The sequence below is a fragment of the Hirundo rustica genome, chromosome 3 (genome assembly GCF_015227805.2).
Source record: "Hirundo rustica isolate bHirRus1 chromosome 3, bHirRus1.pri.v3, whole genome shotgun sequence".
Lineage (NCBI taxonomy): Eukaryota > Metazoa > Chordata > Aves > Passeriformes > Hirundinidae > Hirundo > Hirundo rustica.
The window spans coordinates 31,679,876-31,705,715 of NC_053452.1; the positions used below are offsets into that span (position 1 = coordinate 31,679,876).

General features: G+C 39.0%; 1 protein-coding gene across 2 annotated transcripts in view; it reads right to left on the reverse strand.

Moving 5' to 3' along the window:
* Window positions 1-260: 260 nt before the first annotated feature.
* The window catches only part of ZFAND3 (zinc finger AN1-type containing 3), a 136,945-nt gene continuing 111,365 nt past the window's right edge, over window positions 261-25,840 (reverse strand). For both annotated transcript variants that reach the window (XM_040058102.2, XM_040058101.2), the window contains exons 6-7: window positions 21,671-21,841; window positions 261-4,971 (exon numbers count right to left, since the gene is read on the reverse strand). In XM_040058102.2, the coding sequence (XP_039914036.1) occupies window positions 4,817-4,971; window positions 21,671-21,841 (326 nt within the window). In that variant the 3' untranslated portion in view covers window positions 261-4,816. The remainder of the gene's footprint in view (window positions 4,972-21,670; window positions 21,842-25,840) is intronic.

Here is a 25,840-nt window from a genome sequence, read left to right on the forward strand (position 1 = left end):
CTGAACTTCAGAGTGGAAGATGAAGCATGCAGAGTTTATGGAAAGGTGCATGTGAACAGACTCAAAAAACTGAAGTTCAAAAGCCCCACAGCCCAACATTGGGAACAGGTAAATTGTGTCTGCATTATATTTCAGTTAACTGAAGAAATAGCATGTCAGTGCAGTAAAATACTAGGGGAGGTCATCACTTCTGTGGACCAACACCTGTATTTTGAGCTGCTTGAACTAACATGCAGGGACTTGCAAGAACAAAAAAGATGTTTGTTTTTTTTTTTTTTGGTGGAGAATACTAAGCAGCCAAAAAGAGGAACATTCAAGCAGACCTACATTCAAATGCCCAGCTGCACATGCTGACTGCCTCAACAAAAAGGAAAAATTAATGAATATGAGAAAGAGTCCTTCTCACTGATGTATTTCAGGACCATTATTTAAGAGTGGCTCTTTCCAGCAACAGTGGAGTTTGTTCTCCCAAAACAGCTGCTCATAAGTGAGAAACAAAGCCCATTATTGCACCAGTTCACCATGTAAAATGTGCACTGCAAATACTTTTGAGCAGTTTACTCTTATGTGCTCTTCTTTCACTGTGGTCCTTTGTTTAGTAAAGTATGTACAGACACAGCTTTAACTAAGCATAATCTTATGAACTGGTTATGCTAAAAGTACATCCTTACACAGCAGCTCCTGCCACCACAGCCTTTGTGTTGAACTACATGTATTGTTTTTGTTCTCTATGAAGAATTCTAATCAAGTATTTAAATAATGAGCTAAACATCTGGTGCCAATAAATATTTTCATTTTAAGAAGTGCAGTCTTAAATGTTTCCATTGGTTTTCTAGGCATAAAGGTTTGAGGAGAATATGAATTTATTTCCAGTGTGAACTGGCTGCAAGCTCATTGTTACATTAAGAGATTACTTTGCTTAGACCTTCTCTTGGCTGTTCCTCTGATGACTGACAATATCAGTAACTACAATACAACAAAGAGATTGTTACTACAATTTGTCAGGGCACTTAACTGTCTACACATCAACTGTGAGGACAGGTGCTGTCAAGATATTACACTGGCATACTTCATGGAGTCTATTATAAAATCTGTATTTTTATGACACAGTTAATATCAGTTTTTCTCCCTGGTGAGCCTTTGTACTGAAATAATCATTGTAAGATTAAAAAAAAGTGCACTTATCCCCTAGAGATTTATATCTAAGATGTAGCACAATCACAGAAGGAACTGCTGATTACAGAATGAACTGAACATCACAGTGAGTACAAAGCCAAATATAAAGAGGACATTGCATTGACTAGGCCAGGGGACTATGATTTGTCCCAAAGAGAAGTCATGCAAAATTCAAGTTTTGAATGTATTTATCACTTGCCACTGAGTTGATAAAAGCAGCTAATACAACTTCTGGATTGCTGGAATTGCACCAGGACTCTTTTCAGGGTGTTGCCTGCACACTACTGAAGAGCAGTTCACGTTCTCAGGTACCTCACGTTACAGATGTGCTGCTGCTCAGTCAAGACATGGAGCTGCTTCAAAACAGAACAGGTACACAGCAACGTTCCCAGGTAATTCTTATTTTACCTAGAAACCCTGGCTTGCACCTAGTCACAGGTTTAACACTGGATGAAAAGGCAGAGCTGTTTGATGTAACTTACCTTTACTAGAACGCAGCCAACTCGTTCAAGAATAAAGCAGTTTTATAATGGGAAGTACCATAAGAATTTAAGAAAAAAAAAGGGTGTATGTGTCCCATGAATTATCAATTCCAAACTATTTTCAATTTTTTTTTAAAATTATTATTTTTATATTCTCTCCCCCTCTAATACAGTCAGTTGTGGGATTTTTAATTAGCCTTGTGTTTTTATCATCTAAATGATTAAGAAACAATAGTTATTATTCTGCTTATCCATTATGAATACAGCCCATTCTGATTTGGAATACAGCTACTCTAGGTGAAGCTGTCAAAGTGCATGAAATAACATTTAAAACATTTTAGTGCCAGTGATACAGTGTACAGGATGCATTTGACTTGAAGAGTATGTACAAATTATTGATTTGATTACTGCATCTAACCTCAAAGTTAAATGGATCAAACTGGCTACAGCAGATTTGCTTACAAAACAAATCCCTCAATTCAAACCCAGCAGAAATACTTTCCTTCCCTTCCAGACCTGCAGAAAATCCTATCCACCCTTCACCAATTGTAAATTCAGCTTGAAGTTACTGACCTAACCTTGGTCTTTTTCCTGTTCCTATTTCTTACATGAATTTACAGTAGAAATGGTGCAAAATAGCAAGACCTGTTGGAATAGGCAGAAAGGAATTCAAACTTTAATCTGATTGGTTTAATTTTTTTTTAGCATGAGGAAAAAGAATAAAGTTACAAGATTCTTTTAATATTTTCACAATGTTAAACTAAAACTGAGCTCTAGGCTACATGTGTAAGTAAATCTAGAACACAAAAGGGTTAAATAAGATCTTCTTTTAAGATACAAGAACTTAAGCTTTCTTTACGTTTAACAAACTTCACAGAACAGATACTGCAAAGGAACAACCCCCTCCCCAACTTTTTATTTAAAGTGAACATTGTCCATAATTCACATGAACTTTAAGTAGTGTCCTCTCAAGAGCCACCTTGAAACCGTCTGTGCACTTGTAACGAGATTAAAGAGAATATTAAGGAGGAACAAAATAGCATCTTCAGTATTAATGGAGAAAAGTCTTGTTTATCAATCAGAATGCCCATTAAATGCTAGGATAGGATTTTGTAGGAAAAGAAAGTGCGTATCACAGCAGCCGCCGAAATCCATGTTTTTTTTTAAACTCCTCACAGCAAATGTAAATAATATCCTTGGACAGTCCCTCTCGCCAGGACCACTTCCTGAAAAGCCCACTACAGAAGCTTTTGCTGCTGGTTCATATTCTTGAATAAGAACAAGGAGGAAAAAAAAACCAAAAACCAAACCAGCTTGCCTTCCAGACAGCTTGCATTTATAATGATGGGCCACTTCTGATTTGCTTCATGGTTAATGCTAATACAGTCAGATGCTGAGTGTGTGTGTGGAGAGACATATATATTTATATATATCTATGCATTCTTTTTTTAATTAGTTGTCTCATTGTTAAATGTTCCTAACTGGCTACCAAAGTAACAGTATAATTTGGCCTATAAGGATTTAATTACCTGTAATGAGTAGAATGGAGGATGACTCATACAAGCTGGGGTTTTCCAAGTGGCAGGTTACTTCACCCCCCCACTGATGTTTCAGATCTGCCCAGTATTTGAAGATGAGAGAAAGTCAATCCCTCCCTCAGGTTTTCTTACAAATTTACCCACTTCTTAATAACTTACTAATCGACTGAGAAGTTCAACTCGTTCAGGATTATGCTGGGCGACATCGGCACAAATCATTTTTACCTGCATAAGCCCTGTGTGCAGCAGGAGACAGCCCGGCTATGACGTTTGCTTTTATGTTTCCAAAGTGGCAGAGCTGGTGTGGTTCAGCTCAGCTTGGCGTGACACAGAACCACGGCTCTAACCAGATCCAGAACGTTCTATCCAGGTAATGCTTTTCACATCCACTTGCTATACTCACTCTGCGGGCAGGGATTTTTGTGGGCGCATTCAGCTGCATAGAAGGAGGGCTACTGGGGCCCCTTTGATTATCTCATTGACACTGAACGTGAGGAACACGAACTCGTTCTGACAAAGGGTGTTTGTTTTACAGGTTGTTCCCCAATACTGTTACTGAATTCCGTTTGCTACAAAATGTCCTTTTTTCCCCAATATGTAAGTCTAGCTACAGAAAGTCAGTCTGTAGAATCCAGCCATGGCTACTGTGCTGTGAATTAGCCTTATTTGATCAATCATCAGATACCTGCACTTAGCAAAAGGCAAACAAGAGCCAATCAGGTTTCGGCCAGTGGGAATGGCTGCACTGCTCAAGGTATGTGGGATCTGTTCACACAACGCGTAGAATCTCTGTGAATGCCATGTAAAAAGTTATGCACCATTTACTGCTCCAGGATGGAGTTGGCTTTAAAGAGAGATCATAATTTAACAGAGAAGAAAGGAAAAAAAAAAAAAAAAAAAAAACAACAAAAACAAAACAAAAAAAAACCTGATAGGTTCTTTATAGTAAGATACATATAAAAATTTTTCATAAGAATCTCTGTCCCCCTTTCTTTTTGGCTTCCTGGGAAGAACCAGAAAGGTGTTCCTACCCCAACAGAATCCCTGATGCTGGTGACACTGCCTAACTCAAAAGCCACACGCGATGAAGGCACGAGTGACCCGTCAGGTCTTCTGGGCTTAAGCAGCTGCAGTTGCTGCTCCAAGTAGTATTTCACCTCCTCAGGATTCAGTAGCAGTGAAGAGGTGAAAGGCTGCACATTAAACAGTTTGTCCAAAAGCCATGTGCATAGCAAACTTTTACACCAGCTTCTATACAACTATTTGTTTTAACTCTGCAGCTGGAATGTTTCCAGCATAAGGCTTTTAGAGTGACTCCAGCAATAACAGAAGCCTTTGGATTTTTCTTGCTTTGTTTAAATCCACTAGCCATACTCAAAAATAATATTTCTTCATGTTTTATTTTTATACGGTGGCTAGCAGGCACCTTAGTAACCAGCCAGAGATCAATTTCAACCACCATCGATCCCTAAACTACAGTACCAGGACGGTTGGCTAAAGAAAGGAAACTGATTGGCTGTAGTCTGAAACTTGCCTAGTACAAGGTGTCTGGCTGACTTTGTCCTAAATAAGGCTAACATTAGTGAACTAAGAGAACAGCATTTGGTTGCAGTCTTGCACTCAGGAACATCCTTCGCCAATGCGTTGGCAAGATCTCCCTACTTTCCGATCCAGTTTCACCATTTTCATGATGGCCTCCTCGCGCCCGCGGCCCATGTGGTCAAACGTGCAGTCGTGCTGTTCAGGCAGGCGGTGCAACATGCAGAACACGTAACCTGCCAGAGGGAGACAAGAGACACGGTTAGGGACTGCTTTCAGACGCGGCATCTCACCTGAACCGCAAGCGAAGGAACCCTGTCTACTGGGAGATAACTCAGTTCTCAAAAATTTGTGCCAGTTTAAAGCTTTTACTTGTTTTCTTACAGGGTAACGAATATTTGATAATTTACTGCAATTCGTTGAGAATTTATCAACACAGAACCAAAGCTCAAGTCATACGAGATTTGTGGGGTTTTTTGCCATCCTCTCATCTTATACAGGAAACCTCCGAAATCATTCAGGCTACGTACATCCGCATAGTAACAAAGCTAATGCTTTCGGGTTTTAATCACCTTTGCTGAGATCTTTCCTAATTTTGAGTGGGCTTTGCTGTCATTTCTGAAATTCATGCCTATGGTACTCTAGGGTGAGCCGCCAAGCAGATTTTCAAGTCAGAACTGTTTCATTTAAGCACCTTTCTTCCTCCTCACTGCCAGTGTTGGCAGTGATAGCTGGAGAGTTCACGGCTCCTCCGCTATCCCGGTCTTCAGCAGCTTCTTCCCATGAACCATTCTGGCACTCACCACAGGGGGGAACAGGCATTTGACAAAGGGCCATGTCATGCCACATCACTTTGCTCTGTAGCTGAGAAGATGAGGTTATTGTCTCGTTGTCTAAAACTCTTCGATGTTACTCAGCTTTCCAGGGAGTACGTGACCTAGAAACACGCCAATACTTTTCCCTGCAGGTGAGGAGGGCATCTGCCACAGCCACCACTTTCTAATCTACAAAAGAAATCAGCATTTTTCTTCTTTGTCCCTAACATTTTGTAACAGTAGAGACACTGCCTCAAATTTCCCACCTCCATAATGAATGTTAAATAGCAGTAAGTAGCATCAAGATGCATAGGAGGGGAAGTCACACAGTTACAGGGCTCACCAGTCCACTGTATACAAAACCAAGAATAGTTCATACAGCATCGCCTGTGCTGGGACATTTTTCCTGCCTGATGGTGCAAGAGTAACACTCTGACTCTTACTTGAATGCTTTGTATTCTGCTACTCCTCAAATACTCAAAAGGTATTAAACTCACAAAATTATGATATTTGAGAGATGGAAAAGGATAAAAATTAGTGAATGATTGGGAGAGTGTTGTGTGCATATATACACACACATAAATATATGAGAATATGTGTGTGAGGCAATTTAACTTCTTGGAATGTAAAACATCAACTGCAGGAGAGAACAACATGCTACCTTTATACCAGAGTGATTGTTAAGAAAAAAAAGAGGGAAAAAGTGTCATACATGGAATTATTTTTAAAACATGAAGACAAATTGATTTACCTTTGCTCTTTGTTTCAGTAGCACCAGGCTATGAAAAGACATGGCTATTATCTATGGATGGCTTTGAAACCCAGTTCTAGGGACAAAGCCATAAAAGACAAGTTTTCTGTATTGGTATGTACAATTCAGAAATACGGATGGAAGCTCACAGATTGAATTGATATGTATCTCACCCCTTGTGATCACTGCCTCCACTTCAATCTCAATCTGGGTCAGACCACACTCAAATGTGACAAATATCTTTCCCGAGGTGCCAAAAATTCAAGGTCTGATTGTTAAAATGAAAACATCCTTGGACTATAGTGCCAATACTGAACAGACATTTCACTCAGTTCTCTCTCACAGAAAGCAGGGTCTGAAGGCTTCCCTTATTTCTTGAAATAAGATATCAAATTGCTGAACCAATGTCCACTGCAGGTACCAGAATCATAAATGCCTGACTGGATGAGCTCAAAATTCAATTTCATCATCTTATCCGCAATGAATGTCTAAGAAGCAGATGCAAGACAGCACAAAGATACAGACTGGACAGGAGGTGTCTCAGTCACTTCTAAATAAAAACTGGTTTTAAATCCTGGCAGTTTTACAGATCCTTTCCAAATGTTTAACAAGCGTATGTAAAAATGCCATCTATTGTTACTGAAAAGAGATCTTGAAAATTTGTACAATCTTCTGCACTGCTTCACCAAGACTCTTTGACAATTCTGTAAATCTAGTAAGGAAGTACATATGCCACATGATTTATCACTTTTGAATGTCACCTTTTAATTGCCCCATCTCTCCCCCTTCTACAAAGCCTCATGCAGACCAGCACAGCTTCATGATGTTCCTTTCTACTCTGCCACCCCCAATAACAATCTACCTTGTGCTTTGCCCCGTCTTGATTTCATTTTTGAACACCTTTTATTTCTTCATAGAGCACCTGTTTTCACACACAAAAATCTGTACTGTATGCTATATTTATTCCACATGATGTATTATTTGTTTTTTTTTTCTATTCATCAAGGGTTTTTTATGTGTTCTTGAACAAAGTTTCAGTAACTGTCTACAAAAGAATGGCAGGTGATTTTCATTTTTCCCAGAGTATTGGAATAGTATGTCCTGATTTCAGAAACTAAATTATCTAAACCTGTTATTAATATATATATATTTAAATATGTACTGCTAATTAGAACAGATAGTATCTAATGAAACAAAACCCAAGCTCATTTTAAATGTTACAAAAATAGTTCTGCATATATTGGCTGATTTATGGAAGGGGGCTTATACTGCTTGAATTAGCGATGCAGATCTCCTGGAAGCTCCATTTCCAAAAAGAGAACTCAGATCTTTAGTTTCATTGCTACAAATGCTTATATCACTTTAAAGAGTGGAACTTGTATTTTTGTAGGTTTTATTTAAAATGTAAAGGTCTTTAAAACACTGTTACCCAGCAACTAATTGAGTGACAGTAGTTCTGAACATTTTTTCGTTAGTTCAGAGTGGGTATATTCAATTAAATTATTACTGCTGTATTCACCTCTTGCTTCTTCAGTGGTTTGAAAATCAGAACGGACATTCTGTGGTCTGCATGTGCACAAGTGCCTGATGTATCAAGGCCATCAGATTTTACAGATTTATATTAACTTGTGTGTACTGGAGCAGAAGGCCAATAGATATATCTGTACTTTGATCCTTAATGCCAATCCATATTTAGTAGAGGTGAAACCTTTTCTCTTGAGAACTCTGTTTTTACGGTTATAAAGTAAGTTAGATAAATGAATTCCTGCAGTGTATTTGCCGTTAAGTTCATTACGGGATGGTATCAAATACGGGTTGTCTCCCCTAAAGGAATTTCCTGCAGAGATGCTTCTTCTAGCACACAATAACTAAAAGACAAAATAAATAACTTTCTACTAGTGGAAAGAGCATTGCAAAAGGGAATCCATTTGCCAACAAAAGTTCGTTTACCCAAGTCATCAACCTAAAACATGCCAGACTTCCACTGCCAGCACAGAAGATTTCAATCTAGTAAATGTAATAATACATCTCACAGCACTGCAATTGTTGTTTTCTTATGTCAGAAGTAAACTATGAATCACCCACTCATCAGGTCTCTAATGCAGACATCTTAGAAAAACATCATGTAGTGCCTCAAAACATTTGAGCTCCTCTGAGCACCACAGAAACTTCTTCACAATACATCATAAAAAAATTCACTTCTATTACATTGCCAGAGCAAAAAATGCCAAAAGACATAAAGCATAGCACCATCCCTGCCTTACAGAGGAGTCCCTCAAAGGAAGCCCAAGACTGCACACCAGCAACTATGAAGCTGCTTTCGTCATTCCTGAGGAACCTGATGGGAAAGGGATAGTGGAGAGAACAGAAAACAAAATAGACTTCCATAATCCAGACCAGAAAGTATCACAGACCAACAGTATGCTGTGTGTGGGTAATGAAAAACAATTGCCTTTTCTCCACTGCTACACTCAAGAGCCCTGGTACATTTTTGAGCTTCTGAAAGCTGAGCCATTCAAGTATCACTGCTGACATGGAAAGGCAAAGCCCTTCATTACCAAGTACCATCAATCATCTTAATTGTTCACTATAGACATTTATGCTTTCATTGCAGGCACCAACTGTTTTGAAGGTTTAGCCTTCCATACTACAGTGACCCCTTTTGATACACCCAAAGAAACTCTCATTGGTAGGTAAAAAAAGTGAAGTCAACATTACCATAAAACCCTGAGCTTCTGATACTTAAAAATCACCTTACCTGCCTACTAGGATCAGTATTTATCATTTTCATTCCCAAATCAACAGGCAGAAGTTCAGAACTGTCAGAACTTGCAGCTTACACCATTTCCAAATTTTATTTCATAAGAAACCTGTGTTTGCATAGAGCCTTATATAAAGCCTATTCAAAAGTAGTTCTAGTAATGAGACAGACATAATCCTGTGCAGAATTCTGTGCTGTGCTTTGACTTCTTCACAAGATATTTTACTTCTCTTGCAGATTTGAAATTCTAATCAACAGATGTTCAAACAGAATTTAAAAATACCTTCTGACTTAAGAGTTGAAGATGCTGCAAAAATTCTCTACCAAAGGTTAGAAATAAACTGTGTAAGGTTAGAAGTAAACTAGCTATACCAAAGGTGTATTATCTAACAAGGTATTGTGTGAACCTACAAGATTTCAGGGCAAGAACAGATTTTAACTTCTCTTCATACAGTGAACACATCTGCAGGCTATCACACATCACAGCCAAACCACGCAGATGAGCAAGCAGAGAAGATCTGCTCATGCTGCTGCAGCACTGTTCAGAACTGCACACCATTCACTGCAAGTGTCTAATGAACCCCAAAATAAAATTTATGCATCTCCCCCACTTCTTTCAATTGGAAAGATGATTTAATGTGTTGCAAATTATACTAACAATAAAACTGTAAGTTAGTGTGGGAAAGAAATCTTTTTTGTTTTTTTGAAGACATGAAATAGGTAAGAAATAAATGCAAGAGAGAACAAAGAGCTATGAAGGTGCAAAGCAAGATCCTAAAGGCTTGAGTACCTGAGAACAGCAGTATGACCCAGCTTGCTTCCCTATGTTCTGGAGGCTGTTTCGCAAGAACACACAGTAATGGAAGGACAGGAACATACACTATAGTACAGCCAGGCAAAGCTTCCAGTGCAGCTCATATTCACTGTGTTTGGGAATATAAATGTATTCTTCTCTGCTGGTATCTTGTATTATTCTGTTTTGCACAGCTCCATTCTTGCATAAACTCTCATTACCTCTTCTCTCTTCTGTGGGAATGCTCTGCACTAGCATTGTCCGCTTTCATTACATAACTCAAGGAAATTTCAGTTTTACTGACATTTTCTATAAAACCAAACCAAATCCCACCAAGCTAAACAATGACGTTTTGGAAATAAGTGAACTAAACTCTTCTGTTTCTCTTTCCCTGCTTTGCAAGCTGTCATGGGCTATGATTACGTGATAAGTACCTCAAAATAACTTGATTGGGAATCTTGTCATTCATTTCCAAGGGGAAAGGGCAGCAAGCCACAGTATGATGAAGCTTTTTAACCAGACAGATATATTTATCAAAACTCCTCAAAACTGAAGCAGTCCTTTCTATCACTCCCACTCCAAATTGAGTGGATGGGGAATGTTAACTCTAGGTGCTCAGTCAGAAGTCTCTAAATATCAATTCACACTGTCTCAAGCATTGCCCTCTCAAAGCATTTCAGTTCCATGAATCTTCACAAACAGCACAGCTGCAAAAGGTTCACAAAGCTTATTTTTCTAACCATTTCCATGCTGGAAGCATATATGCTCTGTGATATCTCTAGCGCTACCTGAGAATGCTCATGAGATCCTACGGATTCATTCTGTATTTCTACTACTGGTTTTATGCTTAGGAGAAAAGAAGGGAACAAATAATTTTTTTCCCTTCTACTTCTGTTTTGGTCTCAGCCATAAAAAGGGTAAAGCAATGTGTATGTATGTGCATTAGAGACAGAAAAAGCATTTGTGGAAAGGACTGCTCAAAGCAGTGAATGGAAGAAGCTGTACACAAAAGAGAGGATATAATCCGAATACTGTAACAGCCACTGGACAGGTATGGTTAGAGATTCTACAAGAATTCTTGCAACTGCAAGGAAAAGACTTTGTATTTCCAAGTTTGGTCATGTATAACCTGTGTTTCAAAGTTGTTTTCTGTCTATTTTCTTTAAGATCATAAGCCTGGGAAGCTGCTTTTGGGAGCACACAAGAGATGCAGTTTGGCACTGTGGAGACTCTGCAAACAAACTACATTTTATCCCAATTCGTACTAATTTAAATTATACTTTCCTATTTATCTGACTACTTGCACATAAAGATGTCAAACTGGCTTTTCCTACATTAAATGTGACACGAATTTTAAACAGATAATTTATATGACTTGAGGACAGAGCACGTGCTGATTTTTACGGGAGTTTTTTCGATCAACAATTCTTAAGGAGGTTCTACACAAGACACTATTCTATTCCTTATCTTTGGACCTTAGAAGAACAACTCAAAGTTTCCCCCTGTTTCTTTGAAGACATTGTATTTGGAGTGGGAAAATTAAGATATGGCACTCCTCTAGACTCAATTCTTACTTTTGTTGAAGTGAACACTAATCCCAGAGAAATAGCGAAAATGTTTAGGAACAGAACTTATGTTTTCAGGAAATTATTTCTGAATTTCAAAGAATCCCTAATGAATCAAAATAAATACAGCACATCTACTTTGTAATAGTAAACTGCCAGTAAAAAATGTTTGCTATGGGTCAGGTCTGGCTGAGTACTGCAGGTCTCAGTGAGGACTGTGTCCCAGTTCCATCATGTACCACAAAAAGATGGTGGTTACATCATTTGATTTGGACCAGATATTATATATTCTTGCCATACAGAACTCATGCATTTGAGAGTAAACACTTCCACATCACAACTTCACACACTATAGATCTGTAAATTAAGGCCATTATCTACTGGGGACAGACTATCAGAGCAATTCAAGTCCACGATTACTCCCACAGCCACACAGTGCAATCAATACTTCTAAACTGCTGCATACCTCAGAGGTCACTGACTTACAGAGTGCTGATAATGACATCTGTAGGCTGTCCTTCTGACCTTATACACTGTCCCTGGTTTTCAGTCTCAGCTTTCCCCCACAACAGTCAGGCACAAGCAGCAGCTGTGACACCACAAGCTCATTCTCCAACTACCACAACTGCTGTGTTACTGCTCTTGTGAAATCTCTGCAGAACTGGGCTCTGGTCCCAATTCACCTGTGATAAAGGATGCAACTTCCCAGAAATTAGCATTTTAATTTGTCCTGTAATCTGTTGATATAACTGGAAGAAACATTTTTCACCAAAGGCCTGTAAGACTGTTGAACCACAAAGCCAGGGAAAAAAAATCCCCAAACAATCAAAACTGGTTAAACTTTAATTTAACAAGAGAATTTTTGGAGAAATAATTTTGCTCCCAACAACCTACAGCATCAAGTGAGCTATCAGATAGCGAACATCAACAATCAACTTATTTTAAGGAGAGGAAAAGCAAGGTTCAAAATTAAAAGTTTAGACTTTAGGTAGGTGAAAAGTTTCCTTATTTGAATAACTGTGTGATTTTACAATCATGTATTCCAGAGGAATTAGTATCACTGCTACACTTATAAAGGGAATATTCATTGCCACATTTGCAAGACCAAGAACACATTGAAAAAATACTGCACATCCCAAATAATTCCTGGTTTCACAAGGTTAAGTCCTGCAGTATGTGGGAAAATGAATCCAAAGAACAGAATGTACAGTAAAAAAGCAGAATTATGCTAAAAAGGCCTTCTAGTGTCCAAGGCAGCTAATGAAGTAGAGGTAACTCATACTAACAGGTTACACTATTGCAAATGTTAGTACTGCTGTAAAATTAGATCTTCCATGGGTTATACCAGCTTATCAAGAGGCATTTGTTTCCTACTCAACATATTTAGATTTGAGCAGCGTAGACTCTCTAGATTTGAATGGTGTGAAACCTTAAAGTGTCCTGAGAAATGGCAGGTGGATGACAGAGCCCTCCTAAGGTCAGAGCAGGGACTTGTGCAGTATTTACCACTTTAAAAAGACCTGCACAACAAGCATTAATACTTCTGGAATTCTCTACACCAAGCCCACCTGAGCTAATACTCTTCTCCCAGAAGCTGAGGATTTAATTAAAAGCTGAAGTGTACCCAGAAAGTTAATTAAAACAGCAAGCAATACCTAGTGATTCAATAATGTATGTGTGTAATTTTGTTTAGCCCAATGAAAATGCAGGAAAGATAAGGCTACTAACAAAGAACTGAAATGAATAATGAAAGGGTCTGTACTAACATCCAGTAAGTGTTGCATTAATTCTAATAGTTCTCCTGGATCCTGCATGTATTTTGATTTCATCACTTGCTGAATATGATTCCAGGCTTGACTTTCAGTATATTTCCTAAGTTGTCCGATTTATGCCCTGGGTTTCAATAGCTTCCTAGAGGTTGCACCATAGTGATCTACAGTCTGACAGCAGCTAGGTTTGCTGGCCAAACAAAAGAGAAGCAGCTCTATTTCTTTTAAACCTAAATAAAATGTGTTTTATGTCTTCATTCCTGTTTTACACCTTATGTCCAGGTTTTCTTAGATTACACCTTCTGCTCCAAGAAAGTCTCATGTTACTGTAGCCTCTTGCAATCTATGTCAAGAGTAATTCTTCTTCTAATCACAGGAAAACAGACCTCCATTCAGAAGCCTCATTTATACCACAAAGGAAAACAAATGCTTAGAGCAATGTATACTTCCACTTTTTTTTTTTTTTCTGCCTTTGGTGTAGACTTACAAAACACTGCTGGCTCCTGCCTGTTCAGAATATGGCAGAACCCCCATACACATAGGAGTTGTGCCTATAACTTGCAAAACTTTCTGCAACTCAGGAATGTTTAACAGCTCTGAACACCTCTGTAAGCATTTGCATTTCAATGCATATAAAGATACAGTAAATAAATATATTACTTTTAAAAACTTACCCAGTACTCATAAGTGGTTATAATATCCATTGATACAGTTTTTCAGCTCTTGAAACTTTCCTCCAAGGCCAGTAATACTTAATACTAAAAGGCCTTGACACAGGCTAATACTATTCTTTTTACTTTTGTGAAAACTGATGCATACTGATCTTAATGCCATTTTCTTAGGACATCAATTTCCTTAGAGCATTGACATCAAGTAGCCTCAAGTCTCACTTACCTACCTTTAACACCTTCTTATAATTAAATTATATAATTTAGGGCCACAGGTGGTATTTTCCTCTAAGAGAAGATTTTATTTAGTTAGTTTGGAGGGGAAAAATACTCTAACTCCTGGAAAGAATCCTGACTTTTCAACCAAATTTAGACAATTCCTTTCAATATCCTTTTTCTCCTCCTAGTTCTGATGCAGCAGTTGTGGCTATGTTCTTTCCCCACTTCTTCCTGTGAATAATTTAGACTTTCATCAACAAAATTCACATTCCTCCCTACCTAAGCCTTACCTCATGGTCAGTTAACTAGCTGGTAATGTTCCTTCAGGATTCGTCAGATTGTTGTGTCATATTTTTGGGCCTTCTGTGTCTACTTCAAACTTCATATGAAAAACACAAGTAGAACCAGTACTTCTGTGCACAGCTGTTTGTTAACATATGGACAAACATGTTTGAATCACTTTTAGGGGGACTTATCTGTCTGAGAGACTGAGCAAATATCTCCCTAAAGGTACTGGAAGAGATAAAAGGTAGTCTCAGCTAGATTTTTATGTTCAAGTTCACGAAGCCATGTGTCTCTTGTGCATACAAGACAATTAAAAACTGCATCATCTTTCACTTTATGGATACACTCCATTCTTCTGTAACCACAACACAGGTATGTAGGGAAGAACAGACTTAATGTGGCACACCCACAAAATGCTGTTTTTTGACCCAGCACTGCAGTTTCCATTTGAAAACCCCCAGGTTATATACTGAAGGACTTACCACATCAGTAATGTCAAAATGAAACCAATTTTTGTTTTTAGAAGAACACCCCAACTTGTTTTACTTCAGAGCAGCCCATTTCAATTACATGGACCGACTGGACTACAGGTAATGTAAGGAACAGGTTCAGTACACATTACTAAATCAAAATTGCCAAACTTTGGTAGCACAATGGAAGAAATCAAAATCAGCACATCTTGGAAGAAACGCATGTTAATTGAACAAGCTGGAGAAATAGACTTGAGCCTCTTCAAACACTATTTCATAATTCCTAATTATGAGGAGCATGAACTCCATTAACACTTTTAAAGCTGTGGACAGCTTTTCTGAAACCTAGACACGAAAGCATTTTTCTGGGTCCTACACTCAGAATCTATGATGCACCAATTAATCAACTACTTCTTCATTTCCAGTACTTTCAGAATACATATTAGTCAGAAAGACCAACATTAGTTAATAGCTCCTATTCCCTATCAATTAAATTGGAGTCTTGGAATAACACCTTCATAAAATACAACAAAACAAAACCCCTCCAAGTTCAAACTTCAATAGACTTTGGGGATTTTGAGTATTTTTTTAATACTTGTAGCAATATAAAGTAAGATGCTGGACATTCCTGAAATGGCTGAAACAAAAGAACTATTCTGGGAGCAACTCCCTTAGGAGAACAGTCAACACACAGCTGAATGTGGTACATCTTACAGGCTGACAGTAAAACTTGCCAGAACTGTAGTACATAACCAGACACTAATAAGATTTATTTTAATACTTCTTACTGAACTGGCTGACTCATGCTCTCCAAAAGCACTGTGCATATTTCATCTTAATCAATGGAAGTGCATCTGTTACACCAAGACATAATCATGCCCTGAAGACATTTTGGTTTGCACCAGATAAACCTTATCCATCTAGAAAGTGAATTTACCAGCACCATTACAAATTCTCCTCCACAGAAAAAGGTTCCATGGAAATGGAACTATGATTTAATATTTTACCGAGTTCTAAGAGAAACATTAGTTTCAATGCATGTTTGACAACTTTGTATAAAGATGGAGCAGCTTATCTCTTCAAATTTGTTTCTGAAGATTATTTCTAAATTATCTGAGTAAATCAAATCACTCCAAATTTATTTTGGCACAATCCAAACAAGTGTTTCATCTCCTGTGTTTATGGACCAGCAGTTCTGTTATCAAAGTTAAGAATCTGCAGCTGCTTTTCTTCCACTTTTTTGATTACTCGATGACAGTGAGACTTGCTGCCATTTTATGTGTAAAACAGGTACAGTCTCTGCAGTGTGGATGTACTTTGTTTCTGCTGGTGCTTGATACGAGTCTGGGTTTTTTCTCCCTCTTATCCCTGTGCTTAGACCAAAATAAAACAAACCAACAGTAACACCAAGAAAAGAATTTCAGCAGATTATTAGGGATCTATACAGAACTAAACTAAAAACAGGGATGTGGAAAAGTAAGCACTAGGAAGGAAATTTACGCCCTTCTAAAGGAGCAGTCTGTAGTGGGCCATGTGCTCCACCCTCAATTCCAGGCGCTCGGCACCCCGAGGTGGCTCTCTGGCTAAGTGGTCCAATTTGACTCTTGTTTCTTGGCTCAGTCCTACTTCTGTAGAGACCACTTGTGAACTCCATCCCTTCCAATCAAAAACCAGACAAACATCAGTACTTGCCAACATCTCACAAATTAAAAGTGCAAACCACCACTGCCTTCACCTCTGCTTGAGGTCAGTGCTCAAAGCAGCCTCCCCCAAGAGCAGCAGCCAGTGCACAGCTGTTAGGCCAGACGCATTCCAGGAAATTGTAGCTTCTTACAACATAACCTAGATCAGTAAAATTCCAAGAAAAGCTTTCTTGTCCACACAGGCAAGAAATATGGCTAGCAAGTGTTTGATCAGAATGCAACACGACTGAGCAATTATTTTTTAAGTGTGATCAAGCTGGAAGGTTTCAACATCTTCCCATCCTCGTAAGTCCCTCCTCCGACCCAAGAACATGAAAAACATTGCTATTCCTATCTGAGAAGCACACAAACAAATGGCACTGCTACTGGAAGCCAAAGCCTGGCTTGCTTTGCAGGGCCCATTATCTCAGGCACCCCACTGACTGCCAAGAGACAGGTGGAGTCTGAGGTGTCCCATAAGGATGTGGCCTATAAACACCAAACCATTCTACACAAAAGCTGCTGCAGAGCTGGCACACTACACTAATTTTTCTTTAACTGCCAACTAGAAGTGGATCTAACATGACAAATGTAAAATTCCTTTACTGATTATCTAGAATATCCTCAAATTTTTATGCAATTCCAACAACGAAGTCACTGCAGACTTCTGCGTGTTGGCTTTACAGAAATAGTGGTACCAGAATGACTTTTTACTGTAAAATTGTAAACCTCTTCCGTAAAATTAAATTTTGCTTTCTGTGCAAATAATTTCTATAGATTAAAACTTTACAGCTCAGTGTCTTTTAAAACTGTACACAACTTTATTTAGTAGTAATACATATCTAGTCAAGCAATTAAAAGCAGGCTTAGAAATTTATAGCATAATTTGCAACTAATCAACCTGCATTTTTTACAATACATTTCCAAAACTCACTGTTTTATAGCTACTTCCACTCACACATTCACTGCCCCTAGTTCTGAAGCAACTCTCTGGTAACAACCCAGTTATGACACCACTGATGCAACAACTTCCTTTTCAGATCAAGGACCACAGGCAGCTGATTTCAGACTGCTTGCAGAAATGCTGTAACAGAGTGTAACTTGAAGAATATGATTCCTGCAATTCTTTGATGATAAAACTGACTCCTATATCCAATATGAAATAAAAATTATTTCAATCCAATCATTACCCATCGTAAGACACTAAATTATTGGAAGGCCCATCCAGCCAAAACTAGAGAACCCTGCTGTCTGCAGGACTTGCCTACTCTTACTGTCACCTACAAACAGGGCACAGGAAGCTGATTTTGTTTTAGTGGTGTTGATATAAAGGTTATCCTGTCAGAAGCTCAAAATGAGAATTCATTTTAAATTTTCTCTTCCTCACTGGAGCTTGCAAAGTGCATCAGCAATTAACAATTCCTATCACTTCTCCCAGTTTGCTGTGTGAAAAGGCTCAGAACTCGTCTTACAAATTGCTCTTTTGAAGATCAAAGGGAAGCCGAATTTGTCTTGTGTGTGCTCTGGATGAGTTTGTAATTTACTGGAACTTTCAGAGGAGGTTTGGCAGCACACTCGTTTGACAGCCCCAGGGCACAGGATTCAGGGGAGCTCTGTGACTCTTCCCTTCTGAGTTCCTTCCTTAGCTTTAATTGGCACCTCATTAGAAATTAATGAAAATGACATCCTCTGTTCTTCCTGCTCCGGGCATAGAATGCTACAAAAAGGCCCATCACAATTCATAACACATTCAATTTATATAGCAATGGCTCTTAAGCATTATTTATGAGTTGTGAATTTCTTGTCAGCAGTTAATAACTTGAACAGAGCGGAAAAAGAATGAAAAAATATCTTGAGAGTATGTGCGTATGAAAACAAACAAATCTTTCTACATCTGAAAAATGTCGCGTTTGAATTGCTGGAACTCCCTTCTCAGTAGTGAATTGTTGTTCTTCACACCAAAGCCCTGCAGCACTGTCAAATCTGTCTGAAATTTCATGTAGTGTCAAGGGAACGAGCTCAGCAGCATCACCTCTCTCTGGACAGGGCTTACAGGAGACAGGAGAGCTAATACAGCAGTTTCCCAAAGATCTCCAGGCTGGTGTAAAGCACCAGCCACTCTCTCTGTCTCCTTGCCAAAAAAGCTGTGCCTTGCTGGACAAGTCCCACTATCAGTATTTGCAGATATCTACATTAAAAAAAAAAAAAAAAAAATTGTTCGGTGTGTATATATTTTCCTTTCTACTATGTCTCACTAAAAATCTCACTGGAGGACTCACCAGGACAAATCATCAGAAAGTAAGATGATTTCCAGTACTTTTAACATTAGGACAAGAAGATGTGCAACAGCAAACAATTAAACTGTTGGTCTGTGGAGTTAATTCGGGTTTTAACAAGACTGTTTCAGACACAGCTTTGGATGAACATTTTTATGCTTTAAATCCATTTTCCTTACATCCAAGCAAACCCACACATTTGTCATTCTGAAGATGGTGTCTGCCTTTTTATTGATCCTGATATCAGATTTTCTCTTAATGTCTAAAACTGGGAGGGGTTTCCCCCATTTTCCCCATTGCTTCAGATCAGGATTAAGGCACCAAGAATTTAAGAGCAGTGTTTCAAAGCTCAGTTCAAACAATGTTCTATGCTGACTATTACTTTTGAAGAGCGTACGTGCTTATTTCACACCAGTTGGTTCTATATCCCATCACCTCCACCTTACCACACATCATTACCTGTGCTTCACATTAGGACAGAAAAAGAATAACCCAGTTGTGTGGATTTAGGAAATATTTTAAACAAATGTGAATTTGACAGATTTGTCCTACTGCATTTCCATCACCTCCTCCCAGGGTTTTTGAATGGGCTTGTCATTCATGACCTAAAGCAACCTAATTTTACAGACGGCAGGACAAGCTAGCAAGAATGGTTTCTCAGGCAGCATCTTTAAAACCGACCAGAGCCACATGCTGCTGATTACTGTTACATCAGTTTGGGTGATGTGAAGCTGAGGTGCCCTGTGTTGCCGTGTTAAATATAAGCGGCACAGGGTATGCCCACATTCACATCACATCAGAGCACAGATAACACACCCTTTACAGCACACAGTATTAATGAAACATTGTAACTGCACAGAAACCAAATATCTCCAATTTTTTCAGCCCTGTTGTACACATGGAAATAAGACTCCCGCCTTCTATTTTCCCATTAAAAGTATGGAATAGAAATGTTTATAATAGAAACTATAAACTGTATAGGATGTAATACAGGAATGCAAATTTCCTTCTCCTCACTTATTGCTGAGGAATTCAGAATTTTTTTCACATTCATGTTTTATTAACACATTTTATGAACTTTAACAGAAGTATTTCCATAAAGCTATATATATCCAGTAGAAGAAAATTAAAGAATGAATCCTACAACATTTATATTGCAACAGTAATGAATTATGGAACCACTTCATGAAAACTTGAGAGGAACCAACCAAATATCTTTAATCCAGTTTACAGAAAAAAAGGGCAGGTCTTATTTTATAATTTTAAAAGCATTACTGATCAGTAAAAGGGCTTTTCAAAAGTTGCTTTCAACTTAATTGCTCTTACATAGCTCCAATATTGCGGATGCAAGAAAGAAACATTAATGATATTACATAATGGTTAAGCAGTCATTTATTCAATCCACCCCAAAATCCAAACTCTATTGCTCCCAATATTAGGGACCATTCTGCTACTTCAGTCAGGTACTTGTGAGCAGCCTGAGTTGTTGTATACATGACAACAGCAGACCAAGACCAGAAATTCCTGCCTCTACCATGCTGAGCAGAAAATGCCAAAATGTGTCATTGATAGCCCTGAATTTCTTCAGTTTGATAAAAATGTTACCAGACACTTCAAAGTATCCTGAAACGATTTCCATAACAAGAATTTCAATGTTCCAGCTTTTGATTTCATATTTGGTGGCTCCACAGATAAAGTATGTTAGTGCTGTGCCACTGCTCCAATAGTGAAACAAAGCCTATCTCATGTCCAAAAGAGCCCAACACAACAGTAATCTCTATAGCCTGAAGACAGACAGATGCTGAAGAGAACAAAGCATAACACAAAATCTTTGCAGCTTCCTATTGCTTCTCTTCTCTTAGCACTTCGTATTCAGTATAGGATTAACTGTCTATGTAACTACCTTAGCCCACCCTTCCTCTCCACACTGCTGCTCAGGACATGCCTTCTCTCCAGAAAATGGTTGTAACACAAGATTCTGTATTCCAGAGGTGCAACATGAACTGCACCCATCATCTGTGTAGATCCTTTGGAAATTATCCCCTGCCTGAGACACAATGGAGTAACTGAAACAAACTTCTCCAAATGTACAAGCATTGTCAGAGTTCAATGCAACCTTCAATACATGATTACATGAAAAAACAATTAGCAGGTAAAACTGCCACATGCATTATCACTGGGTCTAACAAGCACATTTAAACCAGTTAAGAATGCAATTGTTCCATGAAGGAGAGTGCATCTCCTTTGGAATCTACTCACATTAATTACTGTTTCAGTAAGATTATTTTCATCTAATATGAAACCCAAAATTAGCTGTCTGCGTGGGATTATTGTCCTCAATTCAACTGAACAGTGTCATCAACTTTGGAAAAGCCAAGTTAGATGATTTTAAGTGTATGGTGAACAGTAAATCATCCCCCCACAAACTAAGTGTGAGAATGAAAATATTTTCAGTTAGAGGCGGTTTTTGGATTTAAGTTTTTAATATTAATGTTATTATAACCTGCAAAAGCAGATACTGACCTATGTTCCTTTACACCCTATAGAAACCTTCTTATCTTTGCATATTTATTGGTGTGCTTTGTGCTTCTTCTCCTGTCAAGTGGGTATGATGCCCTTCCTGCCTTACAGGGACTTCTGAAGTAAGATTCATTAATATCTCGCATCTCTTGAGACAAAGCAGTACATCAAGGCCAAAGTTTTAAAGGGGAAATTAGATAGGAACTAATTATAACTTTTTGCTACCAGTGGAAGCTACAGCTTCTGTTTAAAGCATGTTTCCAAGGTGAAAAACGCGAGCGTTCTCTGTATTTCCACGTGTGACACAGATCTGAGCACGGCTGCGTTCCAAAGCCGGATGCTACTGACAAGCAGTACTCACCACAGCGACATGATCCCAGTTCCTGCTGTACTAGTTCCAGTTTTGTTTGGCACTGGAAGCAACGACGTCTACTCTTCTGTTTGGATCGACTGGTTTCTTCAGGCCTGTCATTACTGTCATCCAGTAGCCGTGGCCGTTTCACAGGGGAAGCCTCACTCTCCGACTGTGAATCTGTTGTGTTCACAACAAATATTTTAGGAAAAATATTAGAATTTCCTCGCTGAAGCATCCCTTTAGGCAGACTGAAGGTATATTGCTTTCAGCTGGAGTCACCACCAAGCAGTGTGGTATCACACTCCAATTCTATTGCCTATGCATGTTTTCTTAACAACCAAAATGAGCATCAAGTAAAGGACAAATTATCTTTGTCCCCTATAAGAACCCCTCCTGCTGTCAATACTGAATATAAAATGAACTGATTAGCTCCCTTCCAGCCTTGGCTGGGTCATCCAGAGATACATGTACAACATACACCATCCTAAACAACTGCAGGCTTCATCTGTCATCTCATTCATTTTTTCCTGTGCGCCGCCTTCGGTGTCCCCACACAAACTGAAGTGATGAAAAATAACTGAGCATAGGTTTGACCTATTTCCTCCCTGGGCAGGAGGGGGATTTTTCAAGCACAGCATGTAAATTGTATCTCTTATGACTGAAGGCAGTACATGAAAGCACTATACCATGCTTCCCTCTCTCCCCACATGGATAACAATTTAAATGTAAATTAGTATACACCAACAATACAACCCCAAACAAAATAAGCATGATCTGTACACACATCCTATAAATTCCAAATACTCAGCCATTTCTAAAGTATTAGTCAGAATACTATTTGCATTAATAACTCCATAAATTTCAGCCTGTAAGAAAATGTGTGGAAAGCCTTTGGAAGTTAAAGTTTACAGCAGTCTTACTTCAGTAGTATAGTGCCTTTTTTTTCAGTCTTTTTTTTTTTTTAAACGATGGAGAGGGTATTGACAAGGGTTCTAAAGTAGCATATGGAATGCACATTACTGACTGTGAGATACCCAAGCCTTGTTTTTGTGACATGTCAGAGACACGACATTTCAGTGAATCTGCAGCTTTGCAATCCAAGTCAGGTCAGAAAAGTCATTTTCCCTTCTCAGATCCGTGCACAGCAGAATCAGTGCTGTATTTCTTTGTAATAGGAACTGCAAATAAATCTAATCCCAACTGTACTAAAAATTAAATTGTTTGTTGTAATGCTGTAAGGAGCTGCTGAAAGACTACTGTAATCAGTCAGTATTCTACGGCATGATGGTGAACAAGGAAAAAAAGCCCATTAGCTGAGTTAAATCCCTTTTGAACCAACATTAATCCAACAAATAACAGGCTAAATCTATCTTTCTGGCAGGATGGTAACCTATTGAACATGTCTGTACCATTATTCTAAGATTCCATTGCTTATGTCTGCTTTGTGCTGTCCTGGATTAGGCAGGAAAAGGTAACTGCCACGGATACAACACTGTCTATAACCTTGTTATGTCCCTATCTTACCTGAGCCAGTGCTTATCAGCATCATGACTTTTCTTGAGTAAACACCTGAAGGAGTCAGATTTGGAATACTTGGCAGCTTCTCCCTTTGGGGGCTCTGGTAACTTCTCCTGGCTCCTCACATGCAATACAGACTAATTCACATTTCTTACCTGTGTTTCACCCATTGTGTCACAGTGTTTTTCCAGTTGTTGTACCCCACTGTTACAGCCATCACAAATACACACCTTGCCTCACTGGGGCCTACTTTATTTCTGTCATACCACTCCCAAGATATGCTGAAAAATGTGCCTGGCTTTACAAGTATAAAGCCTCTGTACCTCACATTTCATAGAAGAGCGAATTGCTTTCTGCACTGCATACAGGTGATAAGTTTTTATTAAGCTGCAATGATTTTATCTGATGTGTGCCTCAAGACAGCCACCTTTTTGATCAGTGTCACGGATTACAATTTACACCTTACAAAATACATATATTAGGCCTAAACTAACATTCAGTACATAACGTACTTCACCTCTGCATGCTCGGCTGTGCAGGAGCCTTTGGCAAGGAGAAGAAAGTCGTGCATAATGCATTAATACAGCTATGGAACAACTAGTCCTGTCTTAAATCTCTGGAGAAAACAGTCCAAGGGAAAGATCCTCTGAACAGACTGCCTGACTTCCTGAACAGAGATCCCAACTCACACTCCAAGGCCAACAGTCCTGTCCCGTGGACGCTTGTTTTCAGAGTGCCCAGAACACCAGACTAGCCTTGAGTATAAGGACACTCCCTCCAACAGGCAGATTCTGTCCTGTGGCCTGGCTGACTCAGCATTCAGTAAAACCTGCTCCAGCCCACCTTGCTGTCCCAGATGGAGATCTACATAATTTGCAGTTTATTCACTACTCAAAGAAACAGGTTCCATTATGGAACAGCTGCCTCCCACACATCTTTGCTTCTGGAAATATAAGCTACTCTGGTAGTTCTCAGAAGCCAGTTTAGTATTCTGAATTACACTGATGGAAACCATTAGTGGTCTGCAGATCCCAAATAAGGGATTCATGGTGTGAGTCAACCAGCGTCTAATAAGCTAATGAAACCATATGCCTTAATGAGAAAAATAGCTACCTCAAGTCAGGCTAGTAGTCCTACAAATGAAAATACTTAACACACTTTCTATTAATTGGTAATGACTAATCTAATATTAACATGAGTTGCTCATTATAGAAATTATAGATATCTCATTTTTTACAATGTGTATCTTCCTGCCATAAACTAAAACACTTAGCACTGAGGTAAACTCAATGTTGCTCTCAGGGACAGCATCATCTCTGTGATCACTGATTGCCCAGCACCCTGAACACAGGAGTCCAAGCTAATACTCACCACAAACCAGACCCACAGCAACTTCCCATGGGCAAGTACAACGAGCAAGGAGAAAGCACAGAGCAGAAATGAATGCCAGTCCTGTGTGCATTTCTTCCGGATCACATTACTTTGCATGATACTGACACGTGCAATACAGGACGCAAAATACATCTTCTAGCACCTGGAATCTTGCAACCTTAAAGTTCAAAGATCTGACAGCAAAATGAAATTGTCAACACAGCTTTACTACCTGGAGTGCAACTGAAAAAAAACCCAAAAAACCCTAGAAATACAGGCTGAAGTGCTGCAACTAGAATCAAGAGTAAATTTCCAGTATGAACCTTCAAACAACCAAAAAAGGCTAAGAGAAGAGGATTCTCTCAGCCAGTGACTGACAGTAGCTTTTCTCAGAGGGTTGGTTCCTCCTTTGCTTCCACGCCCAACTTGCATTTTAGTACTACACCTAAACCAACAAATACCCAGTCTGAGAGGAAAACAAAAATGCTCTTCTTTTACCCACAGATGTCGAAAATCATAAAACGTCTCAGTAAAAATGAACAATAAGGATGAAAAATCCCCAAAATTTCAGGAAGAAACTGCTCAGCAGAGTAACTACCATTGACACACTCCCACTGCAATTTTAATTCTGAGTTAGGAAACAAGGATTCTTCTAACTGATATCTGATGGTGGAGATCCTTCTAATTGTGTATCGAACTCCCATTTGAAATGAGAGAACAAAGAAGTTCAGTGAGGCAAGGCTGAAACTGGAGGCTAGTCTGGAATCAACAAGCAGAGCAGTGTCCTTAAAACTATTATGTCATGGACAGACACATTTGTTTCTCACTGTCAATGTTCTCATCTTCATTACTCATGTTCTCCCCTCAAAATTTTCCCAAAAAATGGCGCCTGAGCTGAATTCCACTCCCTTACTCTCCAGCCTTGGGGGAGTTTGCAGGCTGCACGCAGATGGCTTCAGTTACAATCACGATGGCTCCTCCATGGCATTTGGGGGGAGGGTAGGATGCTCTAGGCCCAACAGAGATGTGGGCTAACAAAACTTAACAGGGGAGGAAGAAGGATGGAAAAGATGGGAAAATACTAAGAAAAAGAGGACCTTTCCTCTGCTGCTTTCTTCCAGAAGATGAATCTGTTTAATCTCTGGTTTCATGACAGCTTTTGAGGCACTCAGCCAGGTTTCTTTCTTATCATGACGAACCCATCACAAAGACTGGCATTTATGATCTCAGCTGTCTGTGCAAACACCAGAACAAGCAGTCTTTAATGAACTCTCAAATATTACTGCC